Source organism: Aythya ferina, assembly GCF_964211825.1.
Source record: "Aythya ferina genome assembly, chromosome: 16".
NCBI classification, from domain to species: domain Eukaryota; kingdom Metazoa; phylum Chordata; class Aves; order Anseriformes; family Anatidae; genus Aythya; species Aythya ferina.
The window spans coordinates 6,555,889-6,578,033 of record NC_140315.1 but is presented as its reverse complement, the minus strand read 5'-3'; the positions used below and the strand labels follow the sequence as shown (position 1 = coordinate 6,578,033).

Here is a 22,145-nt window from a genome sequence, read left to right as displayed (position 1 = left end):
TAGCAAAAATGAATAAGGAAGGCGTGCACCAGGAGGCAGAAGTATAATTAAAAAAGCTCCCTTTATCTAAAAAATTCATTAAAAACAAAGAAACACTCAAACATACAAAGATATATAGGACATAAGTTTTAATTAAAAGTGCAGCTGCTGCTTTGCAGTCTCGGCATAGAGCACATATGTCTGTCTTCCGAACAACTATTGTCTGGCTCTAATATTTCACGTTTGAGAACATCTCTGGGTCTGACATTACCACAAAGCTTCACAGTGAAATATAAAGCTGATCAAAGCTCTGTGCCCGGGATCCAGGACAGGGACTGCAGCACTGGGCTCTTCTCAATTGAAACTGAAAGACAAGCACCAAAGTTTTGGAGTAAGAACAATACGTTAGTCTGAATTGGGAATTCTAGAAATACCAGTCTCTTGGACCTGGGAAAAAGCTACAGGGAGCCTTGAGCTAGCTCCTTGGGCACCCTGCTCTGGTATAGTAAAAATATTTTCATGCAACAGTCATTTTAGACTAAGGTTTCTGATATCCATGAAATAATGTTTCTCCTAGCTCTGCCATTTTTTTATTTTCTCCATGAGGCAAGATTTTATTTATTTTTCCTTATCTGTAGATAGAGATTCTCAAATATATACATATATTATAAATATATTATGCATATATATATATATATACCCATACACATGTATATATATATGGGTATTAACTTTTTAAAAAATAACCCTCTGCTTTCAAAGGCCACATGTCCCATGCCAAAAGTCACCCATCAGTAAAATTAAGGACTCACAGATAATTTGCTTTTGCACATTGAGAGGTTATGTTTTAGGAACAAGCTTCTTTAAGAAATTTTGCACACTTGCATTCTTGGCAAACCAAGCAAACACATCTCCAGGTCAGGCTATAGTGATTTTCCCCTTCACTGGACCAAAGCAAGACCCCATACAGGATTTACATCATCAGAGGGAGAGCCGGGTAAGGCCTCATGCCAATCTACACTAAAGCATTGACATTTACCCATGGGTACTTCATAGTTATTTTCACTAGATAAACCTCAGGAACTTTACAAAATACTGGAGCAGCTGCAAAATCATAGAAAGTCAAGTTGGAGCAAGATTAATTTTATCTCTTTAGTTTCTTTTGCACTTCAGATTGGTCTCTTGTCTCATTTCAAATAATTTGATTAATGCACAGGCAGAGCGCTAGAAGATATTTGTGCATTTCTAGGAACTTGCTTACAGATGGAGCAGAGTGGTTTTGAGATACTTTCAACTTTTATTTTGTCTTTATTTATTTATTTTAATGCTATTTATTGATTTTTGCTCTTCAGTTTTTGCAGAGCAGACCTGTCACAAGTGTCCTTCATAAATCCTCACACCTGGTTTCTCACATAAATTCAAGCCAAAGAATTGTTAAGAAAATATTAAAGCAATTTACATTTCTGCCAAGGATCCTAACCTCTCCTCTTCATAAACAGCACAAACATGTCAAGGAAAGCTTCAGTATAAAGGCAGCATGTTAAAAAACATATTGCCTGTTGCCTGTAGACAATCTTGATGGGATAAAAATGAATCATATTTCCCTGTTATATATCACTTAGCATTTTTTTCACAGTGAGGGCCAAGGTTAGTGTTCAGTGGTGCTGTATTAAAGTCTATCTCCTTGGCACTGAGACAAAGACACCAGTATGAACAACAGGAAACAAGTAAACTAGCCTAGTTGAGGCTCTTTCCCATGGTAACCTTTGCAGGACTCAGAAGACACTATAGCTCTCACTTAGATGAGTGCCTTGCAGGGGTACAATACTGGTGTCATGATAACATCACAGGTATGCCCAGTAGTCAGCAACAGTACCATTATAAAAAGTGTCATGATCCTACCCCGTGGTGTGTCAAGCTGTCCAGGTGTGTCTACACACCATTCTCCCTCCCTGCATTTCCTGGCCCTTCAGGTACCCCCAGAGAAAGGCTGGAGCAGAAAAGGTTGCAGGGATCCATGAGTGATGGGAAAAGAGGAAGCAATAAAGTGATTGGAAGGGGGACACGCTTCATTCTTGACCCTCAGGTCCTGTGGGAAGTACTGATCCCCACCCCCACCACAAGAGATCAGCTCAGATCACCTGTTGCATCTCTCTGGCCTTTCCATGGCCTGCCCATCAGTTCTGTACTCAAGGTTCAACAGTCTCATGGCTGTGGCTATTGAGGTAACCAGTAAAAAAGATTCCAAAAATGATTATCTGTTACTGTTGTCACCTGCATGACCTTCACACTTTATTTCCCCTCCTGTTTGAAATAATAAACACTTTTTTGCATCTGACATTTTTTACTCTCATCTGAATCAAGAGAAGACTGTGTCTGCTGCTGTTTTGGCGCCTCAGAGTCTCATCTTTGTCTCTATTTTGAAAACTTGTCCATAGTATTTACTCAGAGCATGGTCCTATTGCCACTTCATCAGTGAAAGACTGGATTTTATTTAGGCTTTTTTTTTTCTCCCCCCCCCATGCAGAGTACTATATGCTGCGTATCAGGTTGGGAGGTAGCTCTTTATGTATACAGCATCCAGAAGATGTTGTACAAACATCAGATAGAGCAGCTCTTTTCCTTTTCTTTCTCTCCATTAGCCTCCAGTGTATAGTACATTATATGAAGTTCTTCAAATCATGGCTTAATATAAACCTCAGAGTTATGTTTGTGTCTTCACATCTTGGCCACTGAAATTAATTTAATCTAATTTATCTGTTCTGCTTGATCTGAGGAGTTTCAAAAATGAGTGCTGGCAAACACAAGTCAGAGAAAGAAAGTAATAAAAGTTAATTTTGCTGTTAACAAATATCACTGTTGGTGAACAAGGATTTATGAAGGTCATTTGGGACTCTGATATATATTTCATTGCTTCAGTAGTTTGATAGGGATCTTTCTGTTTTACTGTTGCTATTCTAACTGAGCTTCATAGAAGTAACTTCTTATTAAACTTTCAGCAAAAGTATATGATATTATATATAATGGACTTTTTTAGATGAAACAAACTAGTGAGGATACAGGGGGTGAGCTCCATCAATTGTACAAACCATCCTCTTTTTCAAATGTTGCCCCACTAATGGTTGATTCAGTTTAGAATATACTTTTGGAAAAGGAGAGTTTGAATTTGAATCCTGATGCCATTGCATGGTTTAAGAGGTCTCATCAGAAAGCCAAGTAACATGCAAGATGACCATAAAGTTATCTGAGCATCCATCCAAGCATGAGGATGAAACAAAAAGCTGCAGGTTTCCAGCAGGGAGTGCTTTCAGGGTGCTGAAAGTACTATTACGGGATGTGTTGACATACTTCAGCATTATAGATGAAAGTAAAGAAAACCATAACAGTACTGTAGCTGCTGTATAAATAATCAGGGCACCGAGCAGCTTCAAAAAAAAACTTGAGTACAATTTTTGAGTATCTCCATTCTGCACAGTGGCCCCCAATTCCAACCTCTGTGTGGGAATTGGCTCGCAAATCATGTCATCCCTCACTGACAACTAGAACTGATCAACGGTATTTATGAGATAACTGAAGACATTCCCATTACCCCATTGTTGTTTTTTTTTTGTTTTTTTTTTTTCTTGAGATACTATCATAAAAGCTCTGTACAAACCCCAACTTAAAGAAACATCGATACTCAGGTTCAAAGAAAAATCACAGTCTGATCATTTTATGTACCAAAACACAGGTGGCAGATTGAGCATTGCTATCTTGAATTGAAGGTGCTGTTTGCAAGGGGCTTTGTTTTTGAATTTCCAAAGGTTTGAGTATGTTTTTACTTCCGTCTCTGCAAATTATAAATAAAGTTCCAATCAGACTGTGAATTGTTGCCTTTATTAGTATAGTTCTCATATCTGAGTTATTTTTCTTTATAGGTGAATGCTGTATAATTAGATAATCTGTATGGCAGCTGAGTTATGATACTTGAAAGTGTTTGCAGTATCCAGATGAATATGCTAATGATCTTCCTGAAAAATGAAAAATGATCAGTCAGATATTGCAGTAGTCAGAGGCTTTGCAATTAATGATAATCGGTAATAAATAAATAGAGATAGACAGGTAAATGTTTTTTCCAACAACTTTGGATTGCTGATCATTGAAGTTTGCTTACTAATCCTTAGTTGTAGTTACCTCACAACATTGTTGTTGTCCTTCATGCTGTGAGAATATCAGTCTTCAAAGGTTTTGAAAAATATTGTCTTCTAGTATAAATAGTGCTTATTTGACTACTAACTAGATCTTCTCTTTCCTTGGTTTAATTTCAGCAGCGATAACCACATCTTGCTTCTAAAATTTCTGTGACTCCATTAAAATGAAAGGAGCCTTCTCACAAAGTTTAATGATAAACTGGAAAACAGAGATAAAAAAATAAAAGGAAAAAAAAAAAAAAAAAAAAAAGAGAGAGAGAGAGATATAACCAAGGTTACTTTAAACCAGACCCCAAGTTGTTTAATCTTAGTTATTGAGTTATTTCCTGTGAAGATATTTCTGAAGTATGTATCTCAAGTGTGCTCTCAGGTTTCTCTCTAACACCATTCTGATTTGCGTGTGCTCACTCTTATGTGGAGATAGCTATGAATCAAAACTTCAGGCCAGAACTCCTGAAAATGACATTTTAATATAGAAATTTGAAGTCTACAGTAACAGGTGTATGATGTATGATTTTCTTTTTCTTTCTCTCTTCCTTTTCCTTTTTTTTTTTTTAAAAAAAAAAAAATTTTTTTTAAAAAAAAAAAAAAAAAAAAAAAAAGAGAGTATTACTTGAATGATGGCAAAATTAGCTATACATTTAATTGAGTGAAAGTGAATTTTAAATCAGAGCCTGATAACTTTGTTCAGAAGAATATGTTAATGACTTGACACTCCTGCTAATGTTAATTAGATTATTCTGAAATAGAAACACATGTTTCTAACAGTTGGCACACTTTGTCAGTATATGAACAACAATGTTTATCTCCTTGCTAGTTTCCTGATCTTTCAGTATGAATAATTGAAACATTTTAGTATGGGAAACTCAGTATTTCATCTCAGGCCAAACTTAACACATTTCATTTTATTTTTAGGCAGAAATGCAGCAATACATCAAAATAATGAGAGTTCATAAATCCATGGATATGCTTCTATGATTGCTGCTGAAAGTATTTGTATGAAGAAAGCTTTGACATCTTTTCTGTGCTAGCTTATTAAATGGGTTCTTCTAAACATTTTCCATCTAGGCTCTTCTTTTGTTTAGAGCTACTGAATCAAGCAATTCATCATTTATATTCTGCAAAGATGCAGAACTGTAATCAATAGAAGTTGAGGGCACTCAGTATCTTTCAAATGCTTGTAGAACTTCTATGTATTATATGCAGAATTTACTGCTTTAGGGGCAGTCCTAAGGGATTGAGTGATGAACCAAAAGGATATACTTATAATTTTTGTCTTCCTCAGCAATTTGCCATACTTGGCATGCAACCACTTTACTGTTTAAAGTCCAGACCCCACCAGCCCCATTTATCAAAAAATCCCTCTCTGTTTGAAAAGCAATCCCTCCATCACTGTTTAGCCTATAGGACACTCCAAAACTCACACCTTTTAGCAGAATCCACCTCTGTATAAGAAATGAAATCTGACGGATGATTAGCATGTGTTTAGCTTGGCACTTTAGACAGACTTCTGGGAAGCATTTCTGTGACATTATATCTTTGATTCCAGCAGAGAAATTGGCCTCAATTTTGAGAGGTATCAGAGAGATCTTGGCAGCAAACAAAGAGCAAACACCAAAGGTTCTCTTGTGCCATTCCAGAACGAGCATCCAAACCCAGGCTTCGCTGTTATGGGCTCTTGTTTTGGTGCTGTTCTTCAGTTCTAACCTACTTTACTTTATGTGAGTTCCTTTTCTAAAACCAACATAATGGCATGTCAGACTCGTTATTACAAAGACTTAGAAATGGTACCTACTTCTGCTTCGTTACTTCTCTCCCCCCAGCTCAGAGACATTAATTTTTGTTTATTTCTACTGCAAACTAAAGTTGCCAAGGTTGGCTAAAATTTGTGCAATCCTTTGATCAGTGACTTATTGATGGGTTCAGGACAGCTTTAAATAGTGACCATTTCCTAATTTTACAGCGTCTTATTCCCAACATGTCCCAAAATATACCGTGTTGCAGTCATGTTCGAATTTACCAGCACTTCGAGTACAGAAGCTAAAATGTTTGTACTGCTAGGTATAGTTACAGACATTTTTGCTGAAAGTTGTGTAAAACAGTTGGGGAGAGGAGAAGTGTGAGCTTTCCAAAATGAAGTTTTACACAGCCCAAATGGCAACTGTCAGATAAAAACACAGAGAACACCCTTAGTGTGTTTCTGCTTACTCTGATCTTGGATTATGCCAAATCTGAGCAATGTGCTCCCAGGCAGCAAACCCAAGTTGTTTTGTGTTTCACTGCCTCTATCAGGAGGTAGCATTGGCAAGTTTAGGACAAATTTTCTTCCTTGATCCTTTCTCAGCTGAATGTCAATATTCTCGTTTGTTTCAGTGTTGCCATTGTTCTTTTTCTATCTGCAGAGGAGCAATGTAACAGAATAAGTCCTTGAAGGTTTAGTTCTTTTTCAGGATTCTTAATCAAGGCAAGAGATATGCTCTTCTACATTTCCAAACAAGAAAATCAGAAAACGAAGTCTGACACCTTTAGGGAATTAGATAGTGATTATGAGTGAACTTCTATTTCCTTTAACGAGGCAGAAGGAAATTGCCTCTCTTTTTTTTCTGAAACACAAATTTCCACTTAGTATAATACCAAATTTTGTTACCTAGCAGTGTCTCATATAGATTTAACAGCTAGTTTGTAATTGTTTTCTTTTATCTATGTGACTAATGAAATGTTCATGATAAAGGACTGTACTAAGAGGTAAACAGGGATATTAGGAGTTCTTATATTTCAAGAGTTTTATATATAAAATGTGGACATTAAATTAAGTTTCCTTCTTCCACAAATGTATATCTCAGCCCTTGTTATACTTCATATATTTAATTAACATGATAATATATTTAGCATCAGTGGTAAAATCATTTTAAAATAAAGTAATTTCTTCTGGGGCCCTATTTGGCTTGTGAATTAAAAGATGTAGAGAAGCAGAGATAATAATAAGGTCTGTTGGGAGAGTGGTCAGAGTTTATTGTTGCAAGTTTATTTAAACCTCTAGTAAATTCAGATTAAAACATCTCCACAAATTTGTTTGTTTGTTTGTTTGTTTGTTTGTTTTATAATTGTGGTTACTGCACTAATAGTAAAACCTGAACCATTTTCCTGATGCCTTTCCTTTACTTAGCTGTTACAATTACAGTCACAGAATTCTGCTCGGAGTTTCATAAATCCCAGAGCAACACACTAATGTATCCATTTCCTTTATCTCCTTTAGTGTAGTTAAAAGTAGGGCTGTCTTTTCAAAGACACTGTGATTGGAATGACTTATGCTGACCAGTTCCAATTTTCTCTCCTTGTAAACTCTATTTAGTGTTACAAAAACAATTCAAAGGCAGATTGTAGGTGCCACACATCTCCTCTGACCTTTAAATCAAATTTAGTATTTCACTCTGTAGTAGGCCAGCAAGCAAAACTTGACAGCTTAATAAAGTGGAAATTTTAGGCAATAAATCTAAGATTTCTTCCATCATTCATGACAAAGGAGATCAGAGCTTTGCCTTATTGTTGGGTAGAATAAAAACTTGCATTGTCAGAAGTGAATTCTCCTGCCCTAAATAATATATCAAGGAGTATCCTACTGTCTGCTTTAGCTAAGGGACAGCCTGCATGACATGCAGCAGTCATTTTGAATAAGATCAATTAATACAACACCATGATTACATTATCTTTGATGAGTTATGAACTTCAGTGCATGCCAATCCCAAAAGAGCTCCCTTCCCTCACAGAAATAAAAGCTATACTGAAGGAAGATATCTGGTCAAATACCAAATAATTTGGGTCAAACAGTGAAATAATGTTACTCCTCATCATTCCTATAAAATTATATTATTCTGCTATGGACTGTCAGTGAGTGGAATTGTTGTCAGTCCTTGTCAGAAATATCATGGTGCAGATATTTATGAAAATAGCAGTGCTTGTTTTACTGACAATGCAGTTTTACTGAAATACCATTTTTTTGACAGTGATATGTGCCCAAGGTTAAGTGCATCGTGAAAGGTGCTTGTGGTAATGACAACAGGAAATGCTTTGCTTGGAATTAAGGGCACAACAAAAGCAAAAGAGAACAATTACAACATTCAAGACTGCAAAAAATTAATACCATTTATGGATAGAAAATAAGTCTTCCAGGTACAAAACTCCTTGTATCATTGGTCTGAAGTGTGTTCTTCAGTGACTTGCTAAAGCAAAACTTAATGTAGCATAGAATAGGCAGGAATGATATTTGGCTGTGCAAAACTACATGCCATCTAACTGCCTCTCACAAAGGCAGGGCTTTGCCTTGAAGCCTTCCAGTCACCTACCTAGGTTTGTTGCCACACTGCTACAGCCACTGTCTTTTTACTGCATTGCACATGCTATATCCCATTAGATTTCTCCCCAGATTTTATTGCCTGTGATGTTACGGCTGAAATAAGAATTTTTTGCAGTTTTCGTAGCTGGCACTCAACCATAGGCTAAACTACTCTGGAAAGATATTTATAGCACAGTTCCTACAAAAAATGGACCGTAGTGGGCAGATGTGCGTGAGGCTGGGGTGTTGCTGTTGTATGTCTGCAACTGAGGAGGTTATGTGAGGTGGTTGATATTCTAAAGTCCTCCTTGAAGTAAAAATTGAAACTCACTGATTTCAGGCATTATACCTGTCTGGGAATATGTATTTTGTAAAATATCAGGAGTTCTGAAACAGACTTTTTTGTTCTCCAAGAGAATGAAACTCAGATCTTTTGAAATTTTTCAGAAAAGAAAGTGAGATCTGCCCCAGTTACCCATAGCTCTGCAATTAGGACATTTATCTGGACATAATAAGGCAGGGCGGGATATGACCTCAGGGTTTCTGTGTCTTATGTAAGTTCCTTCTCTCTCATGTTTTCATTAGAAATGTTAAACTGAACTTGGAAAATGTTCCTATTTCAATGAGTCAACATGTTCTGGTGGGGGTAAAAAGGAATTATTTCACTTTCCGCAGAAAATTTTCATCTTCAACTCCCGGGTGAACCAGCTTAGCAGTATCTAGAGTGTGATTTTTCAGAATGAAAGCAACATCTCCTACCTGTTATATATCTGCTTGACTTGTGTTTTCCTGGAAAAACCTGCTTAGCCTAGAAGGAAATGTAGAAGGATCATGAATGCACTCTGCTCCTTTTAGAAGCAACTCCATGGGTTTTTGTGGACTTTCACAGACTGTAAGTTGTAGGCCAGGGCTGGAAAACTTTTTTGTTTTGTTTTGCTTTCTTTTGTTTTAAGAAATGGCAGTGTTATCACACAGAGCCCCTCACTCTATTATTCAAAGTGCTTAAAGCTGGGTTTAAGTAACTCCACAGACCATTTTACAGATTTTTTGTCTCAGGATGAATTGTCTTAGTAAGACAGAGAGTACATAGGCTTCCTGCCTGCATGTTCCTCTAATTCTTTTGACATAAATCATTAGGTACTTGTGTAAGAGTAGAACTGTGAATGAACCTAGAAGATGTACCTCTCTGTGTCCCCTCTTAAGAACAAAACCAAGCTTCAAACCTTACAAATATGTTCTCTGTAAATTCATGGACTTCACTAAGGCATTAATCTTGCAGCAGGGATTGGAAACCATTATCCACCGTATGAGTCACTTACACTGAAAGTATCTGATAAAAATAGCAAAGAAATTGGAATTTGCTTTTATCAATTTGGTGTAAGTGAGAGTTCAGATGGGATCCATTGTTACTGTGTTCATTTATTGTCTATTATTAGCAAAAAAATCCACCACTTCAATGGAAATATCAATAGCAATGTATGTAATTACATTTCTTTTTTCCTTTTTGTGCATGCATGAAAGAGGGAGACTTACATTAAAAGGCAGTAAAATCGGCACTTAGGAAGGGACAGGGATTCTGCAGGGAGAAGCACAATGCTCCACACCCCCTATATTTGCAGATGTTAAAGACAAAAAAAAAAAGTCGGGAGGAGTGAATTAAACTCTTTCAACAATGGAGGATCCAAAACCTCTCAGAAACCTAGCAGGGCTCCCACTGATTCTTCGTGAGTCAGGAAGGACCCAGGGATCTATAAACAGCTGTTGGGTGCTGCAGGCTGCCTTGGACAATGGTGTATTGTCACTCACACAGCCACCTTGGTGGGGAGCCACTCACCAACATTCACTTCCAAGCTCCAGTACTAGCAAGCCCACTGCGTGGAGACAGCAGGTAGAACTGTTTTTGGAAGCTCTAGTCACTTTCATGGACAAACATGAGTGCCAGAATGATGGCCCGGTTATTTTGGATGCATATTATAACAAGGAACTCTGAAAAGGCTTTTTGGTTAAGAAGAAAAGGAGAATGAGGAAGATACATATGTATACCTATCTCTCTCTCAGTAGAAGGTTGAGGATCAAAATGTAAGGTTTAAGACATGTCTACTATTCACACAGAGCATTAAAATAGGCAGTCAATGTGGGTGCTTGGAGAAAATGTTGCTGCTAGTTTTTATAGGATTCTTTCAATTTTTCTGATAATTGTTTATTTTTAAACATTTACAGTTGCAGAAAATAAAAAAAGAAAACAACTAAAAGCACCTTATTTTATTACAGAAATTTCAAATTGTCTGTCAACTTACCCTGCATTTCTACGGTATAATGCAAATAGGAGAAAAGGGCTTAAGTTCTTTCTTTTGGATATTATTCATAGAATAATAACAGATGAATTTGCTCCCAAAGTAAAGATATATTATTTCAAATTGGTCCTATATTTAAATATGAAATGAGCTGGCATTTTGTCATGTCAGCTAATGAAACTGCTGGGAAAAATCTGAGGATGAAAAATAGACAATTAAATGGTTTCTTTGAAAACAAAAGAGGGATTTGCATATCTCTTTATAATGATGAGTTTGCAGTTCTTTTCATCGGGGTACCAACAAAGTGTAAATGTAAATCTGTAATGTGTCTGAGATCCAGAGCACTTCAGGTTACTGGGATAAGAGTTCTTTGTGTTATTGCTGTCATCTGCAGACAGATGCCCCAGGCTGGGAAACACTGAAAAAGTAACAGATAACCATTCCCTTTCATGATGCCAGAACTATAATTCCGTCAAATATTTGGTTTGCAAAAAAGGACTGTAAAACATACATACAATGGGTGCTGCTAAAAGCTTGGGATTCATTGCCTTAGGCATTTGCAGTAATTGTAACATATTCTTATACTTTAAAAAGGAGATACTGCAACTTATGAGATTTTAATGGCTCCCATGGCATGTTTCAATGTAGACAGGTGTAAGACAAGGCAGAAGAAATGCTATTCTAGGACATACCCCTGCTTGGTCCAGTCCTCTGTACAACAAAGGCAGAGGCTTCAGGAGTTCAACAAGACTTGGAAGGCTGTGTTGAGTCAGATGGGCTGTACTTTAGGTGAGATGATGTCTACAGAGAAGAGGAAGGTTTTAAGGAAATGAAGAGGAAAAAAATATGTTTGGTTTTGCATGGTGCTTCATTACATTCAGATATTGCAGCACTGTCTGGACACCTCAGTTGTAATTAGAATCTGCATGCCCTAGGGGAAAGCAGGCACAGGACAGCAGATAGCCCTTAGAATAAAGTTTTATCTAAAAAGAAGCCTAGGATAATATTACTTACAGGATGTTGCAGTGGCTTGCTATGGCTAACACAGTAGGGGCAAGGCTGGGAATGAAGACCAGATCCAAGGCCACATCACCTGAACTATTCACTTTTGCAGTTTCAGAAGGGATTTACTGACATCCTTTTGCCTTGGATATAAAAATCCACTGTCTTACTGTCATAGAAGCATTAATACCTGAGATAAAGTTTCACACAGCCATACAGATGATGGATATTATGTGTCTTCACAAGTTTGCCTTGCTAATCTTTCATGGTTTCCTAGGCAATGAAAAGGGAATGTACAATGGACCACAGATTTTCATTTAGTTTGTATTCAATAGTAATGGAAGTGTCTATATTGGCAATAAAAGAAAGAATGTAGAATCATAAAATAAATAAGATACATACGGAAGTCAGCCAGTAGTGATGGCCAGAAAACATAATTTTTATCTCATTTTTAATGTGGGATTGAAAACAACCAACCACAAAAACAAAACTCAAAACAACCCTTTCCCAAACAAACAGAATTCTCTCCAATTTTACATAGAAAAAAAAAAAAAAAAGAAAGAAAGAAAAAAACTCTTTAAAGAGACATCAAATGGGCATTTTGGCTTCTGTTTTTTCCCTTTTCCTGGAGAAGAGTCAGATGCCAGATGCATCAAATTTTTGATGAAAATTATATTTTCTCACAGGAAATGATGGTTGCTAAACCACCATTCTCATTGAAAATTCTTGACTGTCTTCATCTTTTTACTTTACTTTCTTGCATAAACTTCTGGGGAATAAGACATTAACTACATTTAAAGAGCTATTTTAAAGCACTAGCTTTACTTAATATCATGGAACCTAGACCCTTCAGGTCCATGGAGAAAGAAAAGATTACTGAAAATGAGCTGATCTCCAAAAGACCTTCAACAATATACTGCTGATGTCTGCCAAGGCTTCTAATCAATCTAGCCATTTCCAATATAGCTTGATAGGCAAAGCTTTAGAAAAGTAGACGCAGAAGTAATCTGAATAGTTTGATTCTCAAGGAGTGTTTTATGTAAGGGTTTGTACCAAATTCCTGTTACATTTGCACTCAAGAATGTGCTTCCATGCAACCTTTCAATATGTATTATTTTAAGGACGGTTCTAAATCCTTGCTGTTCCACTGACCCTAGTGGCATTATTCCTGATTTATGTAGGAGAAAATAATATAAATTAAAACCCAATGTATGTAACCGTGGGATTTTGGAAATGCCCTAAAATCAAAATCTTTGAAAATCTGTGCGTGTCAAGTAATTTTGTATGGGACTTCCATTCTTTCATGTATTTGACTGTTGGGTGCTTGTAATATAAAGTCCAAATCTCTCTATTTAGTCTCTAGACATGAAAAATGACTGACTTTGAAGAAAGAACAGAACGGAGAGACAGAAGGACTTTTAGGTAACTAAAGATACATATACTGTGATGGACAGAGAATGGCTACTAGCAGAGTAGGAAATTCCCACTGAAACTGGGAAATAGGAGTTGAACTCAATTATCCTTGTCTGTTCCTTCCATCTTGGGTTTCTCTATGAAATGCACTGGGTGCCAGATTCTGGCTCTTCTGAAAACCCACTAATCAGCATACTTTCCTGATACTGTGGACATGTAGCAAAAGGTGACAACAACAACAACAAATACAGCCTCTGTTCTTGATCTACTGGGAAACTGTGAATCATTCACAGGTTAACCATCCGTGCACAAGGTGCTTACACACACCTTGGATAAACAAACACATTGACGTGCTGCTTCTCCATTCTAAAATAAGCAATAAGCATTACCAAAAATATGAAATTTCCTAATTGTTTCATATGCAGAATTCCCTGCTGTAGTTGGACTACAACTCGCATATACAGAGCAATACTTCTTAACTAGACATATGCTATTAACGTGTCACAGATGAAGAATACAACACAAGCCTGGTGGCCCTACCTAATAGTGCATCTCATTCTGCATGGCATGCAAACTCTGGAGATATACACTGGCCTTGGCAATATGTCATGGTCTTCCAATTATAGGCATTAAAGGTGAAATGAAAATTTTATGCAAATAAGTATTTTAATAAAATTGGGATTGGATTTTATTGGGGTTTCTTGTTTTGTTTTGTTTTTCAAAAGTACCGTAATTTAGATAGGTCTGTTCTTGGCTGTTTGCTTCATGCCTGAAGCCTTTGTTCAGTCTCTAACAAACAGTACTCAGGGAATACTGCAGCCAGCAAAAGGATGAGCTTTCCTTTTTTTAGATGTGATGTAACATCTCTGATTTTGCAAAATATAAGTAATCATAGTTAGTTAGACTATTACAGTTGGCTTTTTTTGGTGCGTTTGAGATATGCTTAGTATCACAGTGTAAACCACTTTAATCTGACAGAAGCTAAGAATTGTTTACATTTATTTCCAAAATTATTGCTCTGAGCTGACATCTTGGGGAAAAAAATTCTCAGTATTGACTGCTTAGAATGGCTGTAATGGCTGTTTCGTGTATTAAGTTGTGAGACAAACCATATAGCTATTTCTGTGAATCTCCTAGTAAAGTCTAGCATGTTCACAGTAGGTAAGGTTTATTAGGCTGGCAATTGTTTCAATATGCCAAACTCTGATCTATATGAAGAGCCACAGATGTCAAACCTCAGAACTGCACAAAAGTCTTGTCCCTCATGGTTTGCCCAGTCTCACACAGAGGGCAAATGGGCCACTTAAGGAGGGAATGCCAGGCATGTCCCATTATCAACCTGCTTGGATTGGACAAAGAAACATCACAAACTTTTCTAAGATCTCCTGAATTAAATTATTAAACTACAAACACTACATGACCCCTCATCTTTTTATCTACACCAGCTTCCCAGGGAGTGCAGTCCTTGTCTCTTTGAACTCCTCCTTGGCTCGGTGGAGGCTGTGATCTTCAGCTAATCCGCTGCCAGCACTGTGCAGAGGAGGCTTCCAGCCTGCTGCCAACTGTGCCTGTTGGCATGAAAACCCCTTTCCCTAAAAAAATGCACACACATCAAAATAAGGGAATGAGAGGGTAGTTGGGTAACATTGTCAAGAATTTTCCTTCTATTCTGAATCATGAGCCAGGTAGTCAATCAGGCTTTACTGATCCTTGGGAAACTCCAGGTGAGTGCACAACTGACAGTACCTAGTGCTGACAAGTCAAGTAGATGAGCCCTAACCATCTGTACGAGCTGTGGAAGAGAAGCTCTCCAGCTTCAGAAGCAGTTTTCTGTAGCACGGTCTCAGCAGGACCTTCTTTGAGTGCTGGCAGAGATTCAGACTATGTCTTAGTATGCAAAAGACACTTCTGCACCTGGCATGTCAAATCACCCCATTCTCAACAACAAAAAAGACTCTGGCTAAAGAATTTGAAACCAGTGTCTAAAACAGATTAGCACAGACTAGCTTAATAAAAAACAGAATATATATTTTTGCTGCTGACATTTGCTAAAGGATTGTTCTGCTCTTGGATGGCTTTTAGAGCAGAAATAGAAAAGCTCATTCTGCCAAAAAATGCTTGAATGTTGTATTGAGCCAGATAACTACTACAAATTCCTTCACTGTATGTTATACCTTTCAATCTCTAAGGAATCCTTTGGCTTTTGAGGTAGACAACCATTTTGTAGTCAAGGCACTGCAGTCTCTTGTAGATATGTAAAACACTGGGGGTTTTCTTAAGGATGTTTTCTCTCATTTTGAGCCTGGTTCCCTGAGGAAATCCTCACTTTGGGGGGTGGGTGGGAGGTTTACACATGTACATCTGTCCTTCTGTGTTCACTTCTAAGAATTCCCATTGTTTCATTTCAGTTTTCTCTGGGGAAAAAAAAAAAAAAAAAAAAAAAAAAAAAAAAAAGTGAGAAAAGTGGGAGTTTGCAGCTTATTAAACACCAGAGAATCTACAGCAGCCAGCAGCATTATAAACACTTCAAGATTCAAAATACTGGAAAAGCTTTACACAGACATACAACTTCCTGAGCAAATTCACATGGGGTGAATTTGTGACCTGAGAGAAAACAGCTTTCAAAGTGTGAAGACACCAGGCACCAGCCAGGAGAAACATCTGTTGCTGCATAAGGGCCTTAACCGGTGAGCCTGGGGACTGTTCAGTGCTTGGGGCTGATGGGATTGGAGGGAAGAAGGGGATTGTGGTTTGCTTTAGTTCCTAGCATTCAGAAATCACTATTGATGGGAACTGTGAGAGGCTGGGTAAAGCCAAGCTGCTCAGGACTCTTCTATAAGTGTAGCAGTGCCAGACTCCAGGGGCTTGTCTATGCTAGAAAATGTTGCAGGGGTCGATATATATCAATATATCTAACTCAGGAGATTGTAGCTGCATGCAGAAAGTGGTATATGCAGATGACAGGAAACCTTGGTAGAATTCAGGCAGAGTTATTTAATCAGGCAACACAAATCCATAGGAATCAGAATTCCTTAATTCTAACAGTCAGCAACCTGCCTATTTTTGACTCATTTTTTCACATTCAGACTGGATTTAAGAAGCTGCTTCTCACGAAGGGAAAAATGCATACACCCTATTCTGGATTTACAGCACATTCCAAATCCTTTGAAGCCAGAATATTGTTTGGCTTTTATAAAATGTATGTTCAGGGCCACAGCATATTTCTCTGTCTTATTCCCTGATTCTTCAAGAGGCTAGGCAATAATTATTTTCAAACTACTTTTCTTACTACCTGGTCATAGCAGGCTCTGACTCTCTGTGTTAGCAGTGGGAAGGATGAAATCTGCAGGTTCATTTTTCGTACGCTTCCTATGAGTCACGTGCCTTCATTAATACTGATAAGTGGATGCTCCTGTTGGTGTCCAAACTTGTGGCCTCTCCCATCTTCCTCCTTCTTTGTACAGGCCCTCATCTTCCTTGGGAGAACACCAAAGTGCTGGGAGGGAGCTCCAGTGCCAACCAGTGCTTGGGCTGCTCAGTGCAGCAGAAGCACAGCACATCTGGAGGGCATGTGCTGGGGAGCACCGCTGGGTGCTCAGCAGTAACCACAGGAACTATATGAAACAAGGACTATTTCTTCATCAAACTGCCAAAATAAATAGCTATTAATGACTATTATAAAGTTTGTTAGGAGGAAAATTAATTGCAAATTGTTTTTTGCTGTTGCTTTTCCCTAAAGAAACTGACTAATAGATTGATTCCTGAAGTGTCAAGTGTGTGTGGGGAGGTGGGGGAGCACTTTTATCCCCTCTGCTTTCACAGGCCTGACCTCACCTGCTAATTCTGATTTCTTTCATTGTCTTCATCCCAGGGCACCAGTTCACGATTATTGGCAGATTGCAAGATAAAAACTCAATAATCTCTCTTGATACTTTCCCCCTCTTCTACCATCTGTTTCAGTATTAGTACTTTCTATTAAGAAAATACCAAATCCTCATTATATGTCTGCAAGGAGTTTCACTTATAAGAGAGCCAATTGGAGCTGCGTGCATGGCAGCATATAAAGGGATTTAAAACATGGTAGGCATTGACTAATGCTCTGTAGGACTTTATACAGCCCCACTGAATCAGTGTTCACATAGGCCTCCCTACATGGACATGAACAGCTTCAGTGTTGCCCTTGGTAAGAGTCTTCTAACGAGCTCTGGTAAGGTAATAAATAAATACAAACAAATATCTGAAACACTACTTGCAAGGCTGCTGGATTACTTAATTTAGCATTCTTGTCAAGGGTCTATTCCTGTCCTACTATGTTTGGGGAAATCTGTCCAGAGATAGTGGGAAGGTCAAATAACCTGACACTACCGCTAATACACTGGGAGAAAATTTTTTGTGTTTTTGGATTTCCCATCTTTGACTCTGGAAATAGAAGGAAGAAAGGAAGTCAGTATTAACTGTCGTAGATTAAGTGAATGTTATTAGAATTACCCTTGTTTTCCATTAAATGTGTGTCAGTGTTTGACTGATATAAATCTAAATCTGTTTGACTATATAAATCTATATATCTTCTGTGGTCTCAGACCAAAGCTTAAAAGATATAAAATCAGGACTAAGAGCTTATTCCTTGTTATTTGTGGAAGTTGGATTACAGGCTTCTCAGGAGTGAGAAGGTAGCAATATTTTATTATTTTTTTTTATAAAAACTCCTCTATAACGAAGGCTGATGAATGCCTTCAAACTAATTATCAATCTGAATATAATATGAAGAAAGGCTTTTCAGAGCTTAATTAGAATAAAAATGAATAAAACTGAAAATTAAAGCAAAAAATATAAGAAAGAAGACTAAAACAATTCTTGGAAGAAGACAGGAAAAAAAAAAAAAAAAAAAAAAAGAATTTAGAGAGGATTAAGGAGCCCTGAATTGTGTAATAAGATTCTGGGCTATGTACAAGTATTCCTTTAATTGAAAGGATATCAAGTGCCGCTCCTTATATACTGGGAATAAATGCCATAGTTTTGCAACCCAAGCCAGGTGTGTATTACACTTGTGAACCTCTAAATTATACATCAGCACAGCTTGCATACTCTCTTCTATGAATAACGTTAAGAGCAATAAAGACCAGATTTGTAGACAGAGACCATTAAGGATAGACACTCTGTGGATGGTGGATGCAGGCTGGTGCATGTTACCCATCTGTCCACCAACAATTCTGCCAGTGATTTGTTACGTGTTGCTTTATGGACCTTCACACCTGAGATAGATGAGCTTCTTCCCCCTGTGTACTCCAAAGAGCCCCTGTCTTTCATGAGTTACATCCCAATAAATATAATCCCATAAGCTTTGAGTACAGAACTTCAGCTCCCAGTCCAGTTTCTGGTTCTTCTAACTCATTCATCATTTTAATCATCTATAAGAAATACTACCCTACTCCAGCAACAGTAACCTGCCAGCACAATAAGTGTGATGAACCAAGTATCCACTTTGGAGTGTGATTCATAGCTGGCAAATATAGCAGAAGCTTGTGTACAGTCACTGAGCAGTGTGTGCACCACTGCATGCAAACACTGCCTAATTTGGTGCTCATTGAACTTGGAGTGAGATTGGCAGTGAGATTGTGGGAAATCCTGTAGTTTAACAAAACTGTAAATCACAGCTCTTAGGCAGTGGTAAAGTCCTTTTTTTTTTTTTTTTTTTTTTTTTTTTTTTAATCCAGAAAGCCATGACTATGCTCCTAGCCCCCCCGAATGCAATGGGAGTTGAGTGTATTCTTAAAATTAATCACATTGGAAATGAGCTTTTTTAAAATCAGAAAATATATCCAGAGGATGAAAATCAGCTTTTGTTCCCTCAGTTTTGGAACTCAAGAGACTTCTGCAGGCAAAGCAAGAGAAAGTTTGGATCCTGATGGGTCAGAACACAGCAAACATTGGGTTCCTTCTACCTCTTCCAGGCTACAGCATTGCCTGTGCTGCTACTCTCAGCATTGAAAACTGCCCAGGCTCCAGTTTCTCAGACCACACAATCACAGCTGAGGAAGTTTAATCTCCAGGTCCCTGTGAATGCTTTCATACTGACTTTAGAAAAAAGTGGGAAAATATTTTTTGCTGAGTGAAATACTTTCTGAATTAGCAAAGGCAGAAGCTGAGGGAGCTCTGGGTGCTGTTCTGGGTGTTAAGATCCTGGGCCCCTTCTCAGTTCTGTCTAATAACTGTCTGAAACCAAGAGAAAATAGCTTCAGGATGAGTTTTTGAGTTTCTTAAAACTTGATACTGCAAATAGCACCTCAGAAGTCAATAGCTTTGCTCTTCAAGAAATACCTATTCAGCAGGGATAAGGACATAAGAGTCCATCCCAAGGTAGTGGAAAAAGTCAGTTCAATACAGTGTTTGTATCCAGTGTGTAATTTGAAAAATACCGCATTTTGATAGTACCGCAAGAGTGAAATTTTTTCAATAGACTTGCTATAATTGCCTAAAGTTGCAAAAGTACTTTTCATGCAGTTAAAATTGCATTTCATGTTGATTAGCAATATATTTCTCCATAGCTGAAAAAGTGGAAAAGGAAGGCAGAGCTATACTTGATTTGCTTTAACATAACTTTTGCCTCTCTATGTTAGATGGAATGCTATAAGTTACAAATGCAAAGTCGAAAAATCTATCACAACACAGTTTAATTCCATTAATAAATAAATAAATAAATAAAGTAGAGTGCCTTGACTTCAGATGGACCAAATTCATCAAATTGATCACCTACTAATTATTCGAGTAATTAAGGGTCTAGTAAATTGTTAGAGCCGCAGTCAAACCCCTCTCTGGATACTAAGCAGGCTATTCAGCTCGGGTCTACAGTCCAATCCCTTGCTCATTCAAATGTCTGTTAGCCTAAAAGGCTTCGCCTCTTCCATCTCCCTGGCACATGTCCTGGAGAAATACTGTTCCTGTTGCTCTCAGACCCAAAATCTGCCTGTCTTCCACCTCCCCCTGGTTACACTCTTATCTCTCACTGATCAAGCATGAATGCAGCCCACTATGAACATTGTTGCTCCTGAAGTGACAGCATCAAATTCAGTAAAATGCATTTTCAGGCATTTTTTAAATTAAAAACATTGAGGACCTTTGGCGGATACTTCTGCAATGCTAGCATGGGAGACAGAACTCTCAGAAATAACTTTAGATTATCAGATGGAAATGCATGATGTTGCTATCTAACCCAATAATGTTTAAAAACAGCTTTTTTGATCATTTTTCTCTAATAAAAACATGAATTTAGGACTTGGCTGGTACCTTTTATGCATACTGAAAAGATTCCTATTTACATCACTGAGAGTAATATTTTGCCTCAGGTTTGTGAACACAGTGAAAATTGTTTTATTATAATAAAAAATTCAGAGGTACTGAAGTCTTGTTTTATTTATATTAACTTCCCTTTGCATGAGATCCAGAAAACTTTTCAAGTTCAGTAGTTTAAATTTTAAAAATATTTCTTCTCTTCAGTCTGCTCCGTGGAGTTTAGAAAATGCAAATAGACTTTTAAACAATGAAGTAGGTTCATAGAAATACCTGCTTTGAGAGAAGCTGCTTTGTACACACAGGTAGAATTTAGATCAGTTCTTCAGTGGGGCCAGAATTTCATCCTAAAGATTTAGGACTCAATCCAGAAAGCTTTTTCTCATATGAGTGATCTTTGCTGATGTGTCCCAATGACTTATGCTAGCTTGTCACTGATTCTAATAGAAGTACTATTTTCTCTGCTTCTGTATATATAATCACAGCCGAGCTGAAAGAAATTCTTAGGCTAAGTGATGGTTCGTATCTGAACCAGAAGAGCAGTTACTACCACACATCATCTGGAATTTGCTGTGACCATTGAAGCCATTAATGAAAAAATTAGAAGAATATCTTAAAATTATATTCTGTAATGGAATCACTGTCTTAGTATATAATTTTAGATTTAGCTATGAGAAAGGCACAATGCATTGCTGTCTACTAGCAAAAATAATATGATGTCATTCTCCATACATTGGAAAATATATGAACCAGCCTAAATTTCTCACAATTGCAGTAGGTAATAAAGTTGCATTTTAATAGAAGAAACTAATAGTGAGTGATATTTTTACAGATGATACACAGCTGTCTTCTCTATACATATGTATATATACATATATAAAGTAATAGAGTAAAAAATTTGCTTTGAGGTTTTAAATAAGTTATGACAATGCAGTAAAATACTGACTGGTTTTAAAAATATTTATCCTTTCAAAACATACCCCACAAATGATACAGAAATAAATGGCTTGTATAAGACAAGAAATTCTGGCTATCCACTTCAGCAGGTATTTCATTCTCTTTCTTTCCTTAGTAGCCCAATGGAATGGAATCACACTTGAATCCTGGTTGTGCATAAAACAGTCACTCTGGTGCTCCCAGTTGTGTTATAACTTCCCTGGCAAGCAAATACACAGTGCAGACTGGCAATAAAGCGTGCTCCAAATAGTGAATGTATCAAAGGTACATTCATCTCTTATTGCTGGAAACAGAATCTCTCTGGATGAGCTCTGCTCATGAGGACCACCAAAGGCATTGGAGGAGAAAGAATATAAAATTATTTACTGTCTCTGCATATAAAATCTTTTGTGTGAAAAAAAAAACAAGGGGTCATTGACTGTATTTTTTTCCTCAAAAATCACAGTTGATTAATTAAACCCTATAACATTTGCAGCTATATTCTGGTTATGTATTGACCTCAAAGAAAAGCTGTCTGGGACTTTATCTGAGATATCTGACTTGCAGGAGGAGTTGGCAGCCTTCAGCACTGGCAGTGATAAGTCCAGTGCTGCATTAGAAAAACTGAGCTTGAAACTCTGTTTATTTCTCCTTTTGACAGTCTCAGTCTGATTTGAACTTCATTCAAAGAGCTGGAGGTAGATAACATGT

General features: G+C 37.4%; 1 protein-coding gene across 1 annotated transcript in view; it reads right to left on the bottom strand.

Moving 5' to 3' along the window:
- Window positions 1-318: 318 nt before the first annotated feature.
- Window positions 319-22,145, bottom strand: part of CBLN4 (cerebellin 4 precursor) — a 55,235-nt gene continuing 33,408 nt past the window's right edge. Inside the window, exon 5 of the mRNA XM_084537770.1 lies at window positions 319-343. Coding sequence (XP_084393896.1) covers window positions 334-343 — 10 coding nt within the window. The 3' untranslated portion in view covers window positions 319-333. The remainder of the gene's footprint in view (window positions 344-22,145) is intronic.